The 20,038-nt window shown below is 44.5% G+C and overlaps 1 protein-coding gene across 1 annotated transcript in view; it reads left to right on the top strand.

The window, feature by feature from the left end:
- The window catches only part of LOC125882999 (putative ferric-chelate reductase 1), a 333,018-nt gene extending 314,999 nt beyond the window's left edge, over positions 1 to 18,019 (top strand). The window contains exons 13-15 of the mRNA XM_049567087.1: positions 2,318 to 2,376; positions 2,518 to 2,661; positions 17,758 to 18,019. Coding sequence (XP_049423044.1) covers positions 2,318 to 2,376; positions 2,518 to 2,661; positions 17,758 to 17,765 — 211 coding nt within the window. The 3' untranslated portion in view covers positions 17,766 to 18,019. The remainder of the gene's footprint in view (positions 1 to 2,317; positions 2,377 to 2,517; positions 2,662 to 17,757) is intronic.
- The last annotated feature ends 2,019 nt before the right edge of the window (positions 18,020 to 20,038 follow it).

The raw sequence follows: 20,038 nt of genomic DNA on the forward strand, positions 1-20,038 counted from the left end.
CGTGGGTAACAAAGGACATCAAAGCCATCCTCAATGCAAAGAAGAGGGCCTTCAGAGCTGGTAACAGGGAGGAGGTGAGAACAATACAGGGGGAGCTGAAGATGAAGATCAGGGAGGCTAAGGAGAGGTACAGGAGGACGCTGGAGAGGAAACTCCAGCAGAACAACATGAGAGAGGTCTGGAGTGGAATGAGGACCATCACTGGCTTCAGGACCAACAACCACAGAGGAGTTGAAGGCAGCATGGACAGGGCCAATGAACTGAATCTGTTTTTGACAGATTTGACACTGCTGGCCCTCAGCTCCGGCCCTTGGTCAAGCCACTTTTGGACCCCCTCCAGTTCGCCTATCAGCCCCGACTTGGAGTTGAGGACGCCATCATCTACCTGCTCAACCGTGTCTACACCCATTTGGATAAGCCGGCGAGCACTGTGAGGGTCATGTTTTTTGACTTCTCTAGTGCGTTCAGCACCATCCGTCCAGTTCTACTGGGTGACAAGCTGACAGCAATGCAGGTGGATGCCCCCCTGGTGTCCTGGATTGTAGACTACTTGACTGGCAGACCACAGTATGTGTGCTTGCAATGCTGTGTGTCAGACAGAGTGGTCAGCAATACCGGGGCCCCGCAGGGGACTGTCCTCTCTCCCTTCCTCTTCACCCTCTACACCACGGACTTCAGCTATTGCACGGAGACCTGCCATCTTCAGAAGTTTTCTGATGACTCTGCTATAGTTGGATGTATCACCAAAGGTGATGAGGATGAGTACAGGGCTGTTGTGGATAACTTTGTCACATGGTGTGAGCAGAACCATCTGCAGCTCAACGTGGCAAAGACAAAGGAACTGGCTGTGGATCTGAGGAGGACCAAGACACTGATGACCCCTATTTCCATCCAGGGGGTCAGTGTGGACATTGTCGAGGACTATAAGTACCTGGGGGTACACATTGACAATAAACTGGACTGGGCAAAGAACACTAACGCTCTCTACAGGAAAGGCCAGAGCCGTCTCTATTTTCTGAGGCGACTGAGGTCCTTCAACACCTGCCGGACTATGCTCAGGATTTTCTATGTGTCTGTGGTGGCCAGTGCTATCCTCTATGCTGTTGTGTGCTGGGGCAGCAGGCTGAGGGTGGCGGACGCCAACAGACTCAACAAACTGATCCGCAAGGCCAGTGACATTGTGGGAACGGAGTGTGACTCTCTGATGGTGGTGTCAGAGAGGAGGATGCTGTCTAAGCTACAAACTATCTTGGACAATGTCTCACACCCACTCCACCATGTGCTGGTCAGGCACAAGAGTACTTTCAGTGGGAGACTCATACCACCAAGATGTACCACTGAACGCCACAGGAAATCATTCCTGCCTGTGGCCATCAAACTGTACACCTCCTCCCTCTGAGTGGCCCTGAGACTTTTTCACACACTGCAATAATTTAATTTAACTTGTGCAATAACCCCATTCACCCTGACTGTATATATTCTGTTTGTGTAAATAATCTTGTTCAGTTTACAATATATATATATATATGTATATATATATATATATATATATATTTATTTATGTTTATGTTTGTTAATAATTACTGTTTATTTAACTATATATTTGTTAATACTATTGTTTAAATTTCTTATATTTTCACGTATCTTTCCTCTCTTGCAAGGAGCACCTGTAACATAAATAATTTCCCCTCGGGGATCAACAAAGTATTTCTGATTCTGTTTCTGATTCTGATCATCACTTTGTCTTGTTTTGGCCAACAGCCAAAAAAACACAATCAATTGCAGCGGTCTCCTCCATGCCCTTGGAGCTGCTTGAGAGGAGATCACACAACTTTACCTGGACAGCACATTGAACTTCATCAGTGGTGAACCTCAGGTGTTTGTGCCTCCCTCTGAGAGAAAGACAGGAGCTGTGTATGACAGCTCATGTGAAAGTTGTAGGGAACACGTATCCCTAGACAAGAGACAGAATGAACACCAGAAACAGACATCAGCTGTCTATGAATACCAGCTCAAAACTACTTTCAGCATTTACTAGGAAGAGGTCAAAGGTCACTGACCAGGAGTCTGCACATGATAGATAACGATCAGAAAGCAAATTTACATCTGACACCATCTCTGAACAGAAACAGTGGTTACCACCAACCACCTATTATCATGTCATCAGAGTTCCATACTTCACATGATGACACCTGAGCCATTCTCTTTAGCTATGTCTACCATAAGTTGTGGTTTAAAGCATTTTTTTCAACTGATGTCATTGTTCTTCTGGTAAGGACAGTCTTCATTTAATATTCTTCCTCTTTTTTTTTGACAGGAGGTTTCTCTTCAACTGGTCACATGCTTTAACTGCAGTGACTATAAAAGCTTTAGCTGGTAAGCTCTTTTCTTACATTATGCATTGATACATGCCCTAAAAGTTCCATGCTTTAGTGCACTCTAAGTAAAAATGAAGATTACTACAGACATACTGTGATCCATGTCTTGAAAAGGGTGTTTTTATGTGACATCTCACAGTGGCAGCCATACTAACAGGCCTGAAGTTGACTGACAGCACTCTGGACCAATTGCTGATGAAAGTTATGGGTGGTATGGTTGGCTGGGAGGCTTTGTTCTACATTCTGTTGGATGTCCGTTTAAAATGGAAGGTTAACAGTACAGGTAAGCAGACCTTTTTAATCCTGCTCTTAGTAATATTATTATTGTTATTACCACAAAGGGGAGATAACTTTAATGGGTGCCTACTTGTTGCTGAAATTAAAGTTGAAGTGGAACTTGACCTTAAAGCTGGGGTAGGCAGTTTTATTTTGGTATCACTAGGTAAAGTAACACTCTATATTAAGGTACTGTAACAAGCATTAATTAATGCTTAATAAGCACAAATTAACAGTTAATGAGCAATTATAAGACGGTATAAGATGCTTATGAACATTAATAAGACTATATAAGTGTTTATTACAGCATAACTGACAATTATTGCTTATAGGAACATTATAAGCACTTAATAGAAACTTTGGTAACAGTTTATAAACCTATGCTAAATATTAATAAGATGTCTATTTACATTAATTATAATTTATAAGGGTTAATTATAGAATAACTAGTCCACACCTGGGGATGTGTTATGTGTAGAGGAATAAGAAATCAAAAACAGTATATTAGAGGAGATGCAAAATCAGAGCACTGTAATGCACTGTGTAATAAATATTAATGTATGACAAACAATGCACACTGTATTTAGAAACATGCTTTTTGGCAAAATACATGGAGCATAGTTTTGGCTGACGGCACGGAGGCACGCATGTGTGCAGGGCTGTGCACGGGCACACAGGTACACACATAGACGCAACATGGAGAAAGAATGAAAGAAACAGTGCAAAGTGCACAGCGCAATGTTTAGTTTGTAATGTTTGTAGGCTAATGTCAGTAAAGTGAAAATACGTGACGGCTGGCTCGCGCACACAGACACAGACACGCATTCGTTCAGAAAAATAATTACCTTAGTCTTCAGCAAATGTTGGTGCTTGAAATTGCATGTCCCAGCCATAAACTGTGGTCGGAGCGCAGGTGTTTTCCAAGTGGTTTCCATCCGCAAGTATTGGAGATAAAGGCTTCCCAGCCAAACTGTGGTCCCAGCGCAGGTGTTTTCCAAGTGGTCTCCGTGCATGCACAGCTCGTGCTGCTAATGGTGCTCACAGTATGAATGGGTAGTGGGAAAAAATGCGAATATAAACAGTAGAAATGTGGGAAAAATGCAAAAACGGCATTGTGGCTGTTGAAGTGTCAAAGAATCGGGTGCCTGGAAGTGGGCCTGTAGGCTCCCGACCTTGAACTTCTTGTCTCTTGTTAGTTGTCTTCAAATGTCGATTTGATATCTTAGGCTCTGCTCGCAAATACTTAAAGAAGCACTGGAAACAGGCAAGGTCCGATGCAATCAAGTTTAATGTGTCAACAGGCTTTAACACATACAACTTAGTGAGCCAGACTCCGGAGTGTGACTAAAGAACTGCATTCAGAACCCTAGTTTATATGCTGGTGGAGATCCAGACGAGTCTCCACCTTTTTTGCTAATCCTTCCTACTCGAACCCAATTCTATTGGTGGAGAACTTCTTTGTGTCCAATTCTGATTGGGCCCGTTTTTAATGGTGTGATGTAGCCTGGAATTTCCCAAAATTCCTTCCCTTAGGTTCGGTTCCATTCTCGCTCTATTTTTAAAAATATGTGCATTCTGGGACTCTCTATACAGTCCACAATGCGTCTAGTTTCATGCAAGATGTGAATTCCAGGGACTTCTACACGGCTCACAGTGTTTCTAGTTTCATGCAAAATAAAACCTTGGAGTACAATATGTGAGCAAGTGTGTGCTAGTTACAGCACCTGAATATGTGTTTCATCATTAAACAGGACATGGTGTGTTCTTTCAGTAAATGACCTTGACAACAGATTCAAAGGAGTGAATGATCAAAGGAGTAAATGACCTCGACAATATCTAATACAGATTCAAAGCTTTTATAATGCCTTGTACATGATTATATGGCTCTTTTTTGTTTCCCAATCACTTAGATATCTTAACTTTGTTACTTGATTTACTAAGCACAAACTTTTACACTACATTCCCCCCTTTGGGGCTACATAGTCCCATAACTATTGATTAAGATTAACTATTACCACACATGAATCATTTTCCAGTGATTATCAACAGCTCTAACTCATAGATCATATTTCATCAATCATCATTTTGTCACACATCTCTTCATTAATGAATAACATACGACATGTGTCTTCTTATTAAGGAGTAGGCATAAATCACAGCTTACTGATTTGCACACAAATCGCGTGTCAATGAGTATTATGACATCATCATACATGATTGTTACTTTGTCATGTCCATATCAGTCCTGGTGACTTAGGAGTTGCTGGGTCGCCATATTTCCTCTCAGCACAGAGAGCTCCTCCAGGAGGGTGTCTCTGAACTGGGTCATTTCCTTGAGCTGGGTGCGCAACCGCAACAGCTCGTTGTTGGCATGCAGGTGATATTGCCGGCTTAGGGTATGATTCTCACCCTTCCTGATTGCATAGGTCTCACGGCGAAGTCTGCACAGTTTCGTACGCAGTGGGAGGGGAAGACTGCGCACCAACATACGGTAAGGCCCTTGGGGAACAGAGTGAAGCTGGGAACGCAGTATATTTTCCATTTCACAATCTCGCTCGGTTTTGGCCCTTCCCTCAGGCAACAGCCTTAGGTGGGCTTCAATGAATTCTGGGAACACTCCATACTCATCCTTCAGCCTTTGACGTGTGGGACTGCAAGGGTTGTATTGGTGTGGGGCCTATTGGTCTGCCCCTTTCATTCTTTTGCCATTTGGCTGGTTCTGGGGTGGGTTCAGGAGTAGTAGGTGAGTAACTTAGTGACTCAGCATCATCGTCCGTTGTTGATGAGGGGTCATCACACACACGGTTCTGGCAAGAAAGATATCCACTCTGTCCTGGCACTTGTGGGGAGGTGGGTGTCTGAACCTCTTCAGTGCCCGCTCATGAGGTGGTAGGCCGTTGATCTTCCATGGCTCTCTGCATATACTGTGACGGGGGATATTGTGGATAAGGGTTTTCTGGGATGGGGTCAACTGGGGCCTGGCTTCCCCTGGTGGAGGCGTCTATTGCTGGATGGGAAATTTCTTGGGAACTATCAGCGTGGCTGGGGGCTATTGGTGATGACAGCAGTTGATGAAGTGTGTGTGCTGGTGGTGGATCGCCTAAGACTGCGGTGTAGACCTGTGCCGGCGTCATCGTGTAGGGGTTGGAGCTGCGTCGTCCGCCCGTCTGGACACCTTCATTGGGGTTGCAAAGGGACACCTGGTGACTGCCCACGGGGTAGGGTGGTGGAGGTGGACGAGGAGGTCCCATCACGCTTGGCACCTGCTGCTGATATTGGAACACTGGCTGGTCCTCTGGGTTCTGTTGGTACGGGTGCGGGGTTCTCCAAGGCTCAGCCATGGTTTATATCTATCTTAAAATTTGTAAAGGACATCTTTAGTGTGCTTTCCCTTTCCTGTTAGTACTGTGTCTGTCCCTTCAACATGTGATTGTGTACACAAGCCATGCAAGCAAATTTACTACATTTAGTGATTAAGTGTTAGTAGGGTTGGTGACAGCAAGACCTCTGTGTTCTACATTATTTCCTCATATTCTTCCTCAGCTGGCCTCCATTTCTGATGACCTGACCCTGTACATTGTTTGACATCATTATTTCATACTGATTTCCCTCATTCAGCTCTGTGCTTTGGTTGAAATTCTTAAAGTCTTTCCCTTCAGAGCCACTCATGTCTTCATACAAATCTGTGATTGTCTTGGGACGAGAACCGTGATCTATTATAATAAATTGTACTGGGGGCATGTGAAACTCCTGCTGGAACTGGTCAGAAGCATTGTTAAAGGTTCCAGGACAAATTGCAGTCGTGTTGGACCACCTTTCTCGTCCCGCTGCCATCCACATAACACAGGCAGTAAAACACGTCTTATGTTCCCAGCATTTATCTATGTTTGGGAGTGGTCTGACCCCTGGTAGGCCTTTCCTTCTATGGCATGCTTTACACGTGATGTTAGTTACCTGTTTGGCGGAGTATTCTAGCCATTGATAAAAGAGGTTGTACTTCCAAGTGGTGGTTCTAATTAGTTCTACCCTCTGCATCACCACGTCTCTTGGCTTTCTCTGGGACGGTGGTTTCAACTGGAGCCACTGGCGAGCTACTTTTGTAGATACACTATGCCCTGTGTCTATATCAGTGCAGCCTCTCATGTCACACATAACTCTTGCTGTCACCTTTCCCTCCGCAGTACAGTGTGAACTTATAGATTGACCATGCAACCTGATATTTCCTGGACCCTCCACCAAGATGTCGTCATAAGCATGTGATTTGTAGTAGGTTAGTTGTATCATATCCCTATGTGGTATCTGTCCTTGTTTTGCAGCCATGGTTCCTACTGCCATTAGGCATTTGCTTATCTGTATCTGATGCTGATTGCTCAGTTCTGTTCCTACACTCTGCCTCACTTTTAGGATGAGTAATAGGGTTAGTAGTATTGCACCTATCACTCCCACATTAGCTCCTCCTCTCCTGCTATTCAAACCCTCCTGTTTGCTGGGAGGATGTTCCTTCTCCTGGTTCTGATCCCCTTGTGTCTGTGTCTCCTGAGTTTGAGTCTGAATCTGAGTCTGAACCTGTTTCTGTGGCTCTGCTCTCGCCTGGTTCTGAGCTAAGGCTTTCTTCTCCTTCTTCTCCCTCTGCCTCTGTTCCCTCTCTCTCCTGTCCTTCTGCCTCTGCAGCCACCTCTCTCTCTGCACTTGTTCTCTCATGATCTTCCCTATCTCTAGCAGATGGTGACTCATGAGGTTGAGATTGGCTGTCAGTCCTGGCGGTTGAGGAGCTCCTTTCTGATGAGGTCCCTGCCACTATTGATACCCTCTCCTGTAGTGACCCGCTGCTCTCACTCTGGGCTGGACTGCTGCCATCTCCCTGGGCTGCCTCTGCCCTGCGTCTTCGTGCAACGCGTGCTGACCTCCTTGTCCCCTGTTCCTGTGGGGAGGCGTCGCCATCCCCTTCTGGTTGATCACTTTCTGGGGAAGCTGCTCTCTGCCTGGTTCTAGACCGGGGTATGGGTGGTCTCTCTGGGACTTGTGGGTTAGCTCTGCAGCAGTGGTTAAGGTGGAACCAAACGTCCTTACCTTCAACTTTCAAGGCAGTTGGTGTGGCAAGTATCACCTTGTATGGACCTTCCCTTCGTGGCTGGTCCCACTTCCTTTTGAACACCTTGACGTATACCAGCTCTCCCAGGCGTATTCTTTGGAGTTCTCTGGGGATGTCGACCCCTCTGTTCTCAGTGGCACCCTTCACCTGCTGGAACACAGCCCTGTGGATACGTGTTAGACTTTGTAAGTATTCAAACATTTCACCTTGTAATTGTTCCAGGGACGGTCCCTCATGGGGACCTCTTAAGTAAGGTAGCGGCATGGGCCGGCCCGTAAGCATTTCATGCGGTGTTAGATGCGTGACTCTGCTAGCTTGTGAACGCATAGACATTAGTGCAAGCGGTAAAGCATCCACTCAGTTAAGTTTATTTCCACTATCTGCTACTATTTTAGCTATTTTGGTTTTCAGAATACCATTTGCCCTTTCTACAGCTCCCTGTGATTGGGGATGGTACACGCAGCCAAATTTTTGTTTGATCCCTAGTTGTTTCAATGTCACTTGCATGATGTTAGACACAAAATGGCTACCGTTATCTGATGATATGGTATCAGGCATCCCAAATCTTGGGAATACCTCTTGGCACAAGAATTTTACAACTGTTCTGTGGTCTGATCTTGCTGTAGCTTTTGCTTCCACCCATCTACTGAATCTACATATGACCACCAAAACGTATCTCATTCCCCTAGCTCTTGACTGTGGTCCCATGTCTATATAGTCTAACATGATGTGTCTGAAGGGACCGTCTGGGAGTGGTATGTGTGCCAATGGAGCTGAAAAAACTTTCCTGATGTTGTGTTGTGCACAGATATCACATTCATTTAATACCCTATCCACTGTAGCTGCCATAAATGGTGACCACCATACTGCTTGTAGTTTCCTGACTATCTCCCCCCTTGCGCAATGGTCGCTACCATGCGCCCAAATTATGGCGTGTCTCAATAATAAGGTGGGTAGTACAAAGCGGCCATGGGCATCTAGCCAAACCTCATGCAGTGGCCCTGGTCTCATGTTCTTTATAGCTCCCCTTTTTACCCATAAATGTTTTTCAGCTTCCTCTACTCTATCCTGTGCAGCTTTAAGCAAGGGCAAGGAAGTGAGTGGTTCACAGTCTTGTATGGTAAGTATAGGTGCCATTACTGCACCTATTGCTGCTCGTTTAGCCGCCTCATCTGCAAGGTTATTACCTTTTGCTATCAATGTATCAGTTTTTTGGTGAGCTGGACATTTAATTACAGCTAGAGCTTTGGGAAGTGACATGGCTTCTAAAAGGTCAAGTATGGCAGCTCCATGGGTTACTGGAGTGCCGTCTGCTCTGCGAAATCCTCTTTGTTTCCAGATGTTGGCATGAACATGGCATACACCATAGGCATATGCTGAGTCTGTGTAAACATTTAGTGATTTTCCCTTTGCCAATTGACACGCTGCTGTCAAGGCTTTTATCTCTGGGAGTTGAGCTGAGCAAGGCTGAACGAGGCTACAAGATTGCAGTGTTACAAAGCTTTGGTCAGTGTTATTGAGTTGAACAATACCATATCCTGCATGACTTCCGGTGCCATCACGACAACAAGAGCCGTCAACAAACAGTGTGAGATCTGCAGGAATTGGTTGGTTATGTAAGTCTTCCCTAGCGCGCATAAAGTTGTCTGTTTCATGAATGCAATTGTGTGGTGCACCTTCTATGGGCAACATCAGTTTTGTGGCGGGATTAATGATGGTGCAACGCTGTATGTTAAGTTCAGGGGCTGACAAAACAACTTCATAGCCCGTGCGTCTGGCTTGCGTTAAAACAAAACGTGGACTTGTCAATAACGCATGAATTTGGTGAGAAGTGTATAGCGTCACAGGATGTCCCATGGTCAGCGATGATGCTTTCTGAAAGGCAAAAGCAGCTGCTGCCAGTCCCTGGTAGCAGGGTGGCAAACCAGCTTCTATGTTGTCGAGTTTGGTGCTGTAATAGGCTAGTGGTTGTTTACCTGTGGGTGTGTCTTGCATCAGGACAGCACACGCAAATCCAGACTTCTCTGCAACATAGAGGTGAAAAGGTTTAGCATAATTAGGCGTTCCCAACGCGGGGGCGGATTGCATGTCACTCTTTAAGATTTGGAACGCTTCCTTCGCCTCCTCTGTCCACTGCAACTGTGCTGCATTATTTGTTTGTCCTGCTGCCCTAATCAGAGCCCTGAGGGGAGCAGTTTTTATAGCATAGTCACAAATCCAAGGTCTGCTGTAACCTGTCATACCCAGAAAAGACAACATTTGGCCAACCGTCTGCGGTTGAGGGGCCTGGATTACTGCTTCCAATTGTGAGGGTGCAATAAGCCGTTTGTCCCCAGATAATTGTCTCCCCAAATACTCTACTGACTGCTGGCAGAATTGCAGTTTGTTTTTGCTAACCTTATGTCCGCCCTCTGCCAAGGCTGTGAGTACAGCAATGGAGTCTTTTTCACATTGCTCTTTGGTTGTACTACAGATAAGCAAATCATCAACATACTGTAACACAGTGCTGGATACATTCAGACTAGCCAGATCCTGCGTCAAAGCGCGGTTAAATAGTTAAGGCGACTCCGATAGACCCTGTGGCAAGCGCTTGTAAGTAAATTGTCGGCCTTCGTACGTGAAGGCAAAAAGATATTGAGAATCTGGATGTAGTGGTACACTGAAAAAGGCTGAGCACAAATCAATGACTGTGTACCACTGGGTGTTTGGTGGGATATTTGATAGCAACGTATGTGGGTCTGGAACATGTGGTACTTCCCCGTCTATTACCGCGTTTACAGCTCGTAAATCGTGGACCAAACGGTAGTCTGTGGAATTTGGTTTTCTTATGGGGAAGATAGGCGTGTTACAAGGACTTCTAGTCTCAACCAATACCCCTGCTTCTACCAACCCCTTAATTGTTGGTCTGATGCCATCAATGGCATGCTGCTTGAGAGGATACTGTTTTTGATATGGTAAGTTAACGTGGTTTTAACTTAATGTGGACTGGTTGAGCTGATTTTATTAAACCTACGTCTGTTTTGTGGGCTGTCCACAACTGTGGTGGAACTTGGTTTAGCATTTCTTCATGTTCTGTAGTGATTGCCATTTGTGTGGGCGTGGTTACCTCTACCGCTACCTTGTGTGCTACTGTCTCGTCACCTACTTTGAGTGAGATCCTGATGAACTGTTTATCTTTGGAAACGTGAATGTATTTGTTTTGTGTAGGCGTCCACTCTTGCACCTGCAGAGCACGTTTAACCATAGGACCAAGATGATGAGACTCACAATTTCCTGCCACCAACAATGTAACATGTGGTGTGGAGTTTGGTATCTGAAACCACCCTGATAATTCTTCCGGAATTTGAACAGCCACCGCTACACCCTCCGGCCCCAAAAATATGTCCTCACTTGTGATCAGACATGGTTTTTTGTTAATTGCAGCACCCCAGCACTCTTGGTAATCTACGTGAGTCTGATCTTTGTCATACATGAGCATGCAGTGCAGTGGCAGAGTGGGGGTGTGTGCTGTGTCATAGTGCATGCGAATCCATGTCTCCCATTCAGCCCATTTCTGTTTGAGATGTGACTCTGTAGGTGACAACTGGAGCCAATAAACTAGGGCCTGTTGTTTTTCTGGTGCAGTCTGGGAAGCTGGGACATCATGCCTTGTGGGGATCATCAGGGAAGTCCAAATACAGCCCATCTTGGGTGCACATGATCTTAGCCTTCAAGGGACAAAATGTCTCTCCCCAATAAATTTATTGGGGTGGAGGCTGAATACAGCAAAGGAGCAGATGACCTTGCCTGCAATGAGCATTGGAACAGGCTCTGTTAATGGTATGATTTGTGATTTCCCAGAGAAGCCTACTGTTTTTATCGATGATGTGGAGAGGGGGATCCTTGAGCCTTCTTTTCCAATGCATGAATATGTAGCACCAGTGTCTACCATGAAAGGATACTCACGGTCCTGGATGACAACAGGTATGATTGGTTCATCATGTGATTGCAATGATATAGCTAGTAACATCAGTTCCGCCTCAGGCTCCTCTGGGCATCCCTACCAAGGGCGTGGCTGTTCCATGTTGGGCCAGTTTTGTGCTGGACCTTCCCATGGATTGCTGGAGCATTGAGCTCGTATGTGGCCTGACTGTCCACACCCCCAACAGAGACCATCAGGTGGAGCCTGATTGGCCCCTGGGTAGTTTGCACCCATGTGAGGTGGTCCTGGTTGCTTATTGAATTGTTCCTGATATCCCTGCTGGTTGCCTGGCGTGTAGTTTCTGCCCCCTCTCCATCCACGGTTTCCTCCTCGGCCCCGCCCTCTGGGGGGTCGTTGACCGCCACCACCTCTTGGCGTCTGTGTCTGATAGTAATGATGGTGGTGTGTGGCATTAACAGCAGTGTCATTACCTGTTGTGTTGGAGTCAGCCAGGGTTGGCTGTGGAGGAGCTTGAGACTGGCCATTCTGGGGGGTTGCTTGGGTGGCCATTACCATGGGGGCTTGAACCTTGGCTTTCTCGTTCTCTTTTTTCACCAGTTTGCTTAACTCTCCCAGTTGTAACTGAGTTAGTTTGTTAGCCAATTGTTTATCATCTTCCTCTTTTTTCTTTTTGTCTTTCTTGTAGAGCTCTACATGATGAACGATGTGCTCTGTAAACAGTGGCCATTCCATCTTCATCAATCCTACCACTCCCTCTGGGCGTCGCTGTACCTCTTCAGGCATGGCCTTTTTCACCATCATTTTAAAGAGGCTTTGAGTGGTCTTATTGGCATTCCATGCCTCTCCTGTCTCTTCCTTCCATCTTTTTTGGAAATTGTGTAGGAATTTTGAAGGACATTCATCCTCCCCCAGGGTTTCTCCTTCCAGCTTGGATGGATCTCTTTTTGCTGGGTAATGTTTTCTCAGCTGTTCCCACACGCGAGATCGATAGCCTCCAAATTCCACTCCATCATTGATGTTGGTTCCATAGGCAGCACTCAGCCCAGCATCTGTAAATATCTCCTTGGTGTTTTGTTTTCCTGCCACGTACATGAGGATGGCTTTGATGTCCCCCACCGCCAACCGTATGCCGGCTGTGGTTTCTTCTAGGGCCAATATCCATTTATCAGCACCATCTGTGAGTATTGGTAGGTGCTCTGCCAGACCTATCATGTCCATGAATGGCCACGGTTCGTATTGTTTTCTGCCACTGGTCTTTGTTATTATAGGGTACATGCTGGACCCCTCACTGTCTTCATTCTCTTCATCCGCCATTTTGAGTACCTTTATGACTCTCCCATTTCTTAGTGTCATACCTTCTGGACTGAGACTGCCGCTGTGCACTGTGGTATTATGTGGCGCCAGGTCATTGTCTATATCTGGTATTTCTTCTGTTCGCCCCTTGTCTGTCTCCATTGTGCCTTGGAGTCGTATAGTGATGTGTTCTTTTGTGGGTTTGGCATTAGGTCTTTGTTGTTCTTGTGTCGGGCCTTGAGGTTGCTTAATTTCCTCCTCCAAGGTCTCTATTTCCTGGGACATTTGGTCCAATTTTTAGTTCTATTAATCATTTCCTGCATTTGTCGCACCATGTCCTCATGACCACTCTCAACCTTGGGACTCTGGCTACTTCTGTCGACCTGCATGACACTCACCTCGTTGAGTGAGCCAGGTGGTGGGCTGGGGGTAGCTCTTTGCCTAAGCCATTCCTCTCTGAGGCGCTGCAGCTCTTTTTCTATTATTATGTTCATGCCTTGGGTGCTCTGGCATCTCAGCAGCCGCTCCTGTTTCGTCTTTTGTGGGTGCCTGATCTCCTCAACAGGGAGGTCGTGACAGCTTGAGTAGTGGGGCTTAGTATTCTTTACCTTTAATTGTTTGTGCCTCTGATCTTTACGTCGTTTCGTGGGTGGGACCTCTTCTTCAATGGGAGGAGCTTCCTCTTGGCTGATAAGTCCCGTTAGTTCCATATCTGCGGTCCAGGCACCACCACTAACTCTCCTGTTGCGAGGTGTTTGATATCTGTCTATCTCTGGGGCCTCAGCTTCTTCATCTTCTTCATCAGCTATCGAACCATCAGTACTTTCTGTGTCTGAGAGGAGAGGTTTCTCCATCGGCAGCTGGGCTCTCGGGGTTGATGACTTTCTCCGTTTGGGCTCCTTTTTAATGTGTTTGTTCAGGGTTACTGTGAACGTCCCTCCCACTTGGTCCCCTAGTTCTATGTCTTCCAACAACGGATATTGTCCCATTATTGGTTGTGTAGGCTCTTGTGGGTATGGGGCGGTGGTGGTGTGGGCAGGGGCGGTGCTGTGGGCTCTGTAGGGGTTGTGGGCGTCACCTGCTCTGTTGTCTGTTCTTTTCCTTTTTCCTCCAATTGCACCATCATTTTTGTCCCTGTTTGTTTGAACCATCCCAATACCTCTCTTTCTTTTGCTCGCTTGTTCTTTAACGCGTAACTGGCCTTAGTATCGCGAGCCTCAATGTGTCTTAGTTCTGATTCTACCTCATCACAGCATGCCAGATTGAAGGTACCATCCAGAGGCCAACGATGTCTTCCTGATGTTCTCTTGTGCCATTTGGCCACACACTGTCGGATTCTTTTAGCTCGAGTTGGATGTTGTCTTATCACTACCTCTATGGGGGTCAAAACCCCTTTTTCCATTTTACCCTGTTTGGCTCCCATGAAGCCTTGCTTTGCCTCACTATTTCTAGAGATTTCTGGCTGTCTATCTGTTTCTGTAGTACGTATCAGCACCACTATTTTCCCTACAGTTATGGCAGTTTTGTATCGTGTTCCTCTAATTGGGTTATACTCTAATTTATGTGACCCGTCCTCCTGTGGAACTTGAACTATGCACCCAAATTTTCCTGTCTCCCACTTAATTTTTCCGGGCACTACAGTGATCTGCAGCCGCGGATGATAAATCTCTCCTGTTGTACTTTGTATTCTTATCTGTTGCAGAGGCAGTGAGGCTACTGGCGCGCCTTCATAGTTTTCACACAAGTATTGCAATAGTAATGAGGAAGGATTCCACAATCTGCGCAAAAGCGCTTCCCACGGGGCACCTGGAAACAGTTCTTTTACTTTTTTCAAATTTACAAATTTGGTGATTTGCCAGAGCTTTTGTTTGATTTTTTTGCTCGCTTTGCTCATGCTCAACCCCCTTGCTATCGTAATAAGTCCTTTCTATCCAGAAATGTGTTCTTATTCCCCCGTATTCTATCGGGCCCTCAGTTAAACAGTGTTCTTCTCCCCAGATCTCATCTTCAATGATTTCTCCCTCATCCATCTATTTTTAGATCCTCACTGTTTCTCCCTCTCAGTGCTCACGTCCCTACTGCAACAGGTTGATTTATTAATTTAATTTCTTTTCTGCTGGCTCTATTCCACCCAGCTCTGAACAGTTTGATCTCAACCTGTCTTTATTTTATTTATTATAAACCTATTCATATAAGCTATAATTACTTATTTTAAGCTGTACTTATCACTTATTTTATTTATCTTCAAAATTAAATTAAAATAACAGATATGTCTTTTTTATTCTCCCCTTAACAGCCAACCAGTTTGTATGGAGTTCACCCGAGCAACTGGTTCAATCAGTGAAACGTGGACTTTTCGTTGGTACCGTTAGCTTTCCAGTCCCCAGACAATTTGTTGACGCCGTCAGGTTGCCCTTGTCTGGTTTTGTTTCACTGAGACACTGTTAATAACTACCTCATATAACTTTAAAACAGATTTCACAAAACAAACACAGATACCAGATTATGACAAAACATACAAACCCTAGATTGTCTGTTTTCTTGTAATGACCTTTAACCCACTAAAGATCAGAACCAAAATGTCAAATTATAACAAAGCTCTGTTTTTGTGTAAGCTCACAACTGTTGGCTGCATTCCCCACTCTGTGTTGGCTGCAGTCCTCACCTCCTCCCTTCGTACTCTCTGTCAAGTCAGTCTCCCAATGATTTGTCAGTCTTTTTACAGCTATATTTTTAACACTTAACTGTATTTACAACACTATACTGTTTTTACACACCTAACTTCTAGATATACTATAATGTATGTACAACAAGCTTACAGCTTACAGTCAGATTTTTACAATTTTTACACTTTTTGATCGATCTGTTAACTTTTTTGACTTATTTTTTGTCTTTTTCTCTTTTTCTCTTTGGTTGCAACGTCTTAAGCTCTGTCCATTCAGTCCCGTTTTGTCTACGGTGACTCCCCCTCCTTCTTGGCTGGGAGGTCACTTTCCTCAAAACAGCGGTATCCACAGAAGCTTTTTTAAGGCCTTTTATCTCTTAAGAGTAAACCGCCTATTGCAGTCCTGGTGTCTCCCCTAGACACACCCACTCAGAGTGTGCTAGGCAAGCCAACAGCGGTATCCGCGGATTTACTTCCAGCATTCCGTCCGCGCAAACCTGCGTGCTGGCATCAACACCCCCGCCCCTACAGGCTAAAGGGAGCGTTGGCAAGTTTCGGCAGTGGTAACCATGTATATGCTTTTGAGTACCTCTGACTCTTTTTTATCTCTGCATACCGCCCGAGCAGCCTATTGGTTGATTCAACGACCCTGCCTTCACAGATTTAAAGGGTACGTTGGTCAAGTCAATAGCGGTAACCACGGCTATGCTTTTATCTCTTACTCTTTTACCGGTTTTACTTCTTTATTTTCTCTGTTTTCTCAATACTTTAAATACTTTAACTATCTTATCTACTTTTGTTGCTTATTTTCCTTTCATTCACACACACATTCACTCTTCCGCTTCAAGATCTCATGCGCTACACCAGACCTAGCCGTTTCCCAGTGATGTTAGTTGTGACTCAATAATGCTCCTGATAATTCAGCCAATTTAAACCTCTTTTAGCAATTCAATTGATTAATTCATCATAACTAGGTTCTTTAGAGGAGGAACAATGTCAAATACCTTCGACCTGTGCGGCTCCAGCACTGCACCCCAGACACACCCGGTTCAGGCAGAAAAAAGGCTCTGCTTACCTTAGTTTGGTGGCCACTTGTGTGTCCGGCGTACAGCCCAGTGCCCCTGGTCTCCGGCTCCAACACGCCCTTCTCTCCTGGCTGGCTCCTCGCCACTTGAAGTGAAGTGTCAAAGAATCGGGTGCCTGGAAGTGGGCCTGTAGGCTCCCGACCTTGAACTTCTTGTCTCTTGTTAGTTGTCTTCAAATGTCGATTTGATATCTTAGGCTCTGCTCGCAAATACTTAAAGAAGCACTGGAAACAGGCAAGGTCCGATGCAATCAAGTTTAATGTGTCAACAGGCTTTAACACATACAACTTAGTGAGCCAGACTCCGGAGTGTGACTAAAGAACTGCGTTCAGAACCCTAGCTTATATGCTGGTGGAGATCCAGACGAGTCTCCACCTTTTTTGCTAATCCTTCCTACTCGAACCCAATTCTATTGGTGGAGAACTTCTTTGTGTCCAATTCTGATTGGGCCCGTTTTTAATGGTGTGATGTAGCCTGGAATTTCCCAAAATTCCTTCCCTTAGGTTCGGTTCCATTCTCGCTCTATTTTTTAAAAATATGTGCATTCTGGGGACTCTCTATACAGTCCACAATGCGTCTAGTTTCATGCAAGATGTGAATTCCAGGGACTTCTACACGGCCCACAGTGTTTCTAGTTTCATGCAAAATAAAACCTTGGAGTACAATATGTGAGCAAGTGTGTGCTAGTTACAGCACCTGAATATGTGTTTCATCATTAAACAGGACATGGTGTGTTCTTTCAGTAAATGACCTTGACAACAGATTCAAAGGAGTGAATGATCAAAGGAGTAAATGACCTCAACAATATCTCATACAGATTCAAAGCTTTTATAATGCCTTGTACATGATTATATGGCTCTTTTTTGTTTCCCAATCACTTAGATATCTTAACTTTGTTACTTGATTTACTAAGCACAAACTTTTACACTACACCAAGATGAAAGTGTTGGGATTCACAGGACCATAGATGATTTATCATTTGGTAAAATCTAAACTGTAGATTTAAAGGCTTTTTCCTCTGCATGCTCTTTGTTCTCCAAACAAAGACAGCTAGGTGACACCCATCTCCACAGGAGGTCTCACCTCACACCTCAGTGAGACACAAGTCTCACAACTCGATTGGACAGTACTTTTACAGTGACTCTGTGATGTCACAGGCATCTGTACAAGGTCTGCTCCCTCCAAGATTTCTTCTTCTTCTTGCTCCAGCTGCTGTAGCAGCTGCACCCCTCTTTCTGGCTGGGCCTGGGACAGCAGAGGCCCAAACCCCTGCTCCATAGCCCAAACCACTAAAGGGAGGGCAACTGATCACAGACTCTCTGGCAAACACAAGGCCATTGCAACTATCTTTCCAGCAACAAGGAACTAAGTGAGTTAGCACCCAGCGTCTAACTCTGCAAGGATCCCGAGCAACCAACTTCCACGGATCAGAACTTTTGGAACAAAGTACACAACAAAGACTGCAGCTGAAACCACACCTTCCCAGCCTTCTTCTGCCGGCTAACAAAGCAGTACACCACCAAGTGACTCTTTCCCCCATCCACTCAAGGTTTGGTAATGTAACAACTGGGCATAGCTTATCACAGCTTTACAGGCTAAGCAAGACTGTTTGACTTGTTGTATGTGATTTGATGCTGTTCATTGAGTTATTGTTGTGATTGTTGGCAGTTAGGTCATTGATTAGTTGGCTTCACCAAAGCTAAGTGTTTAGTTTGCTAATACTGTTCACAAACAGATTCTTGCAGACAACTAAACAATCTCTGCACTAATCCAGACCGTTTGCAACACACGTCACATTCACATAGACTCATTAACAAACAGGCTTTCAACAGAGCTACACCCAAACAGGCATTTCAAAGTTCCCGCTTCTTTTCCTTTGTCTTTGTCCTGACCACAAGGTCAGACAAACACCTCCCCCGAAACTGAAGCAGCCTTGATTTTTGGTCGTTCTCTGTTGTCAGCCATTTTGCTTTGTAGGCCAAACAGCCCCTTGATAACCACACCCGCCTTTGTCTTTCTCTTCTTTCTCTCTCTCTCTCTCTCTCTCTCTCTCTCTCACACACACATACACACACACACACACACACACACACATATACACACCAAGCTTGTATATAGTTAGTTAGAATTTGTGCGTTTTGGTTTGCTTTGCTAATTTGTGAATAAATATAATTCTTTGGAATCATGCCTGCTGTCTGTTTAATGTTGCACAAGGGTGAATAAATAGTCAACCTCTGCTGTGTCAAGAACTCCGAAATCCTTCAGGCGTTACTGTTAATTTTGGTTGTTGTCATTAATTTAATTATTAATCAAACTCCAAATTAATAGTTTAGCATATTTTATGAGACTCATATCTTTAACTGGCTATCATTTTTCCCTTTACGGGAATGGTGCCCCACGAGGTGATTTAATGTTAATTAAGTCACATTATTTAACATAATTATTAATAATAATTATCAATTATTTCCAATAGCCAATTAAACCCCGACATATTTGGTGCCTCCGTGTGAAGCCTAGTGTGTTGACCCCAACATTTATGGTGCCGCTGAGTGAGGTAAATATATGTTGACCCCAACAAAAGCCTATGTGCAAGTTCAGAGAAATAGGTCAAAGCAGTGACAAGGAAAACAAATGATGACAGATGAACGGAGGGACAGAGGTTTCTCCATTTAATAGTAGGATAACCACATTTATTACTGGTTTATAAGACACTATAAGACCCTATAAGATGAAATTAATAAGACCTAATAAGTGTTAATAATAGTATACAACACATTTATTATTGGCTTGTAAGATATTATTGGGTACTAGAACATCCTTAAGAGTTTAGACAATTTATCAATATTAACAAGATGTTTATTAACATTAATGAGACTATAAGAAGTGAATATAAATGCCATATTATGGTTAATAAATGCTTAATTATGTACTTATTAAAAGTAAACAATGATCCTTTGCAGCTACCGGCTCTAAAGTGGGAACAGTATCGTATAAAAGTTAAATATAATAATAATAAATTATTAATATGTACTTATTAACAGCTCATAATGCATCTTTGCAGCTGCTGGATCTAAAGTGGGTGTCGTATAAATGTTAATAAATCAGTCCCTCCTGAAAAACATGATCATGCGATTACATAATTCAATGCATAATCAGCCATAGTCCGCATATTTATGTGGGGGCCACATTTTTTCAAAGACGCCACACTTATGCCGCATAAATAACTGATTTCCACACAAAATGCACGAAATATGCGGGTTAGGGTCTTACATGATTTCATAATCCCCGCATTTTCATTGCAAAAAAGTGACATATATCTTAGCAGAA

The sequence above is a fragment of the Epinephelus fuscoguttatus genome, linkage group LG22 (assembly GCF_011397635.1).
Source record: "Epinephelus fuscoguttatus linkage group LG22, E.fuscoguttatus.final_Chr_v1".
NCBI classification, from domain to species: domain Eukaryota; kingdom Metazoa; phylum Chordata; class Actinopteri; order Perciformes; family Serranidae; genus Epinephelus; species Epinephelus fuscoguttatus.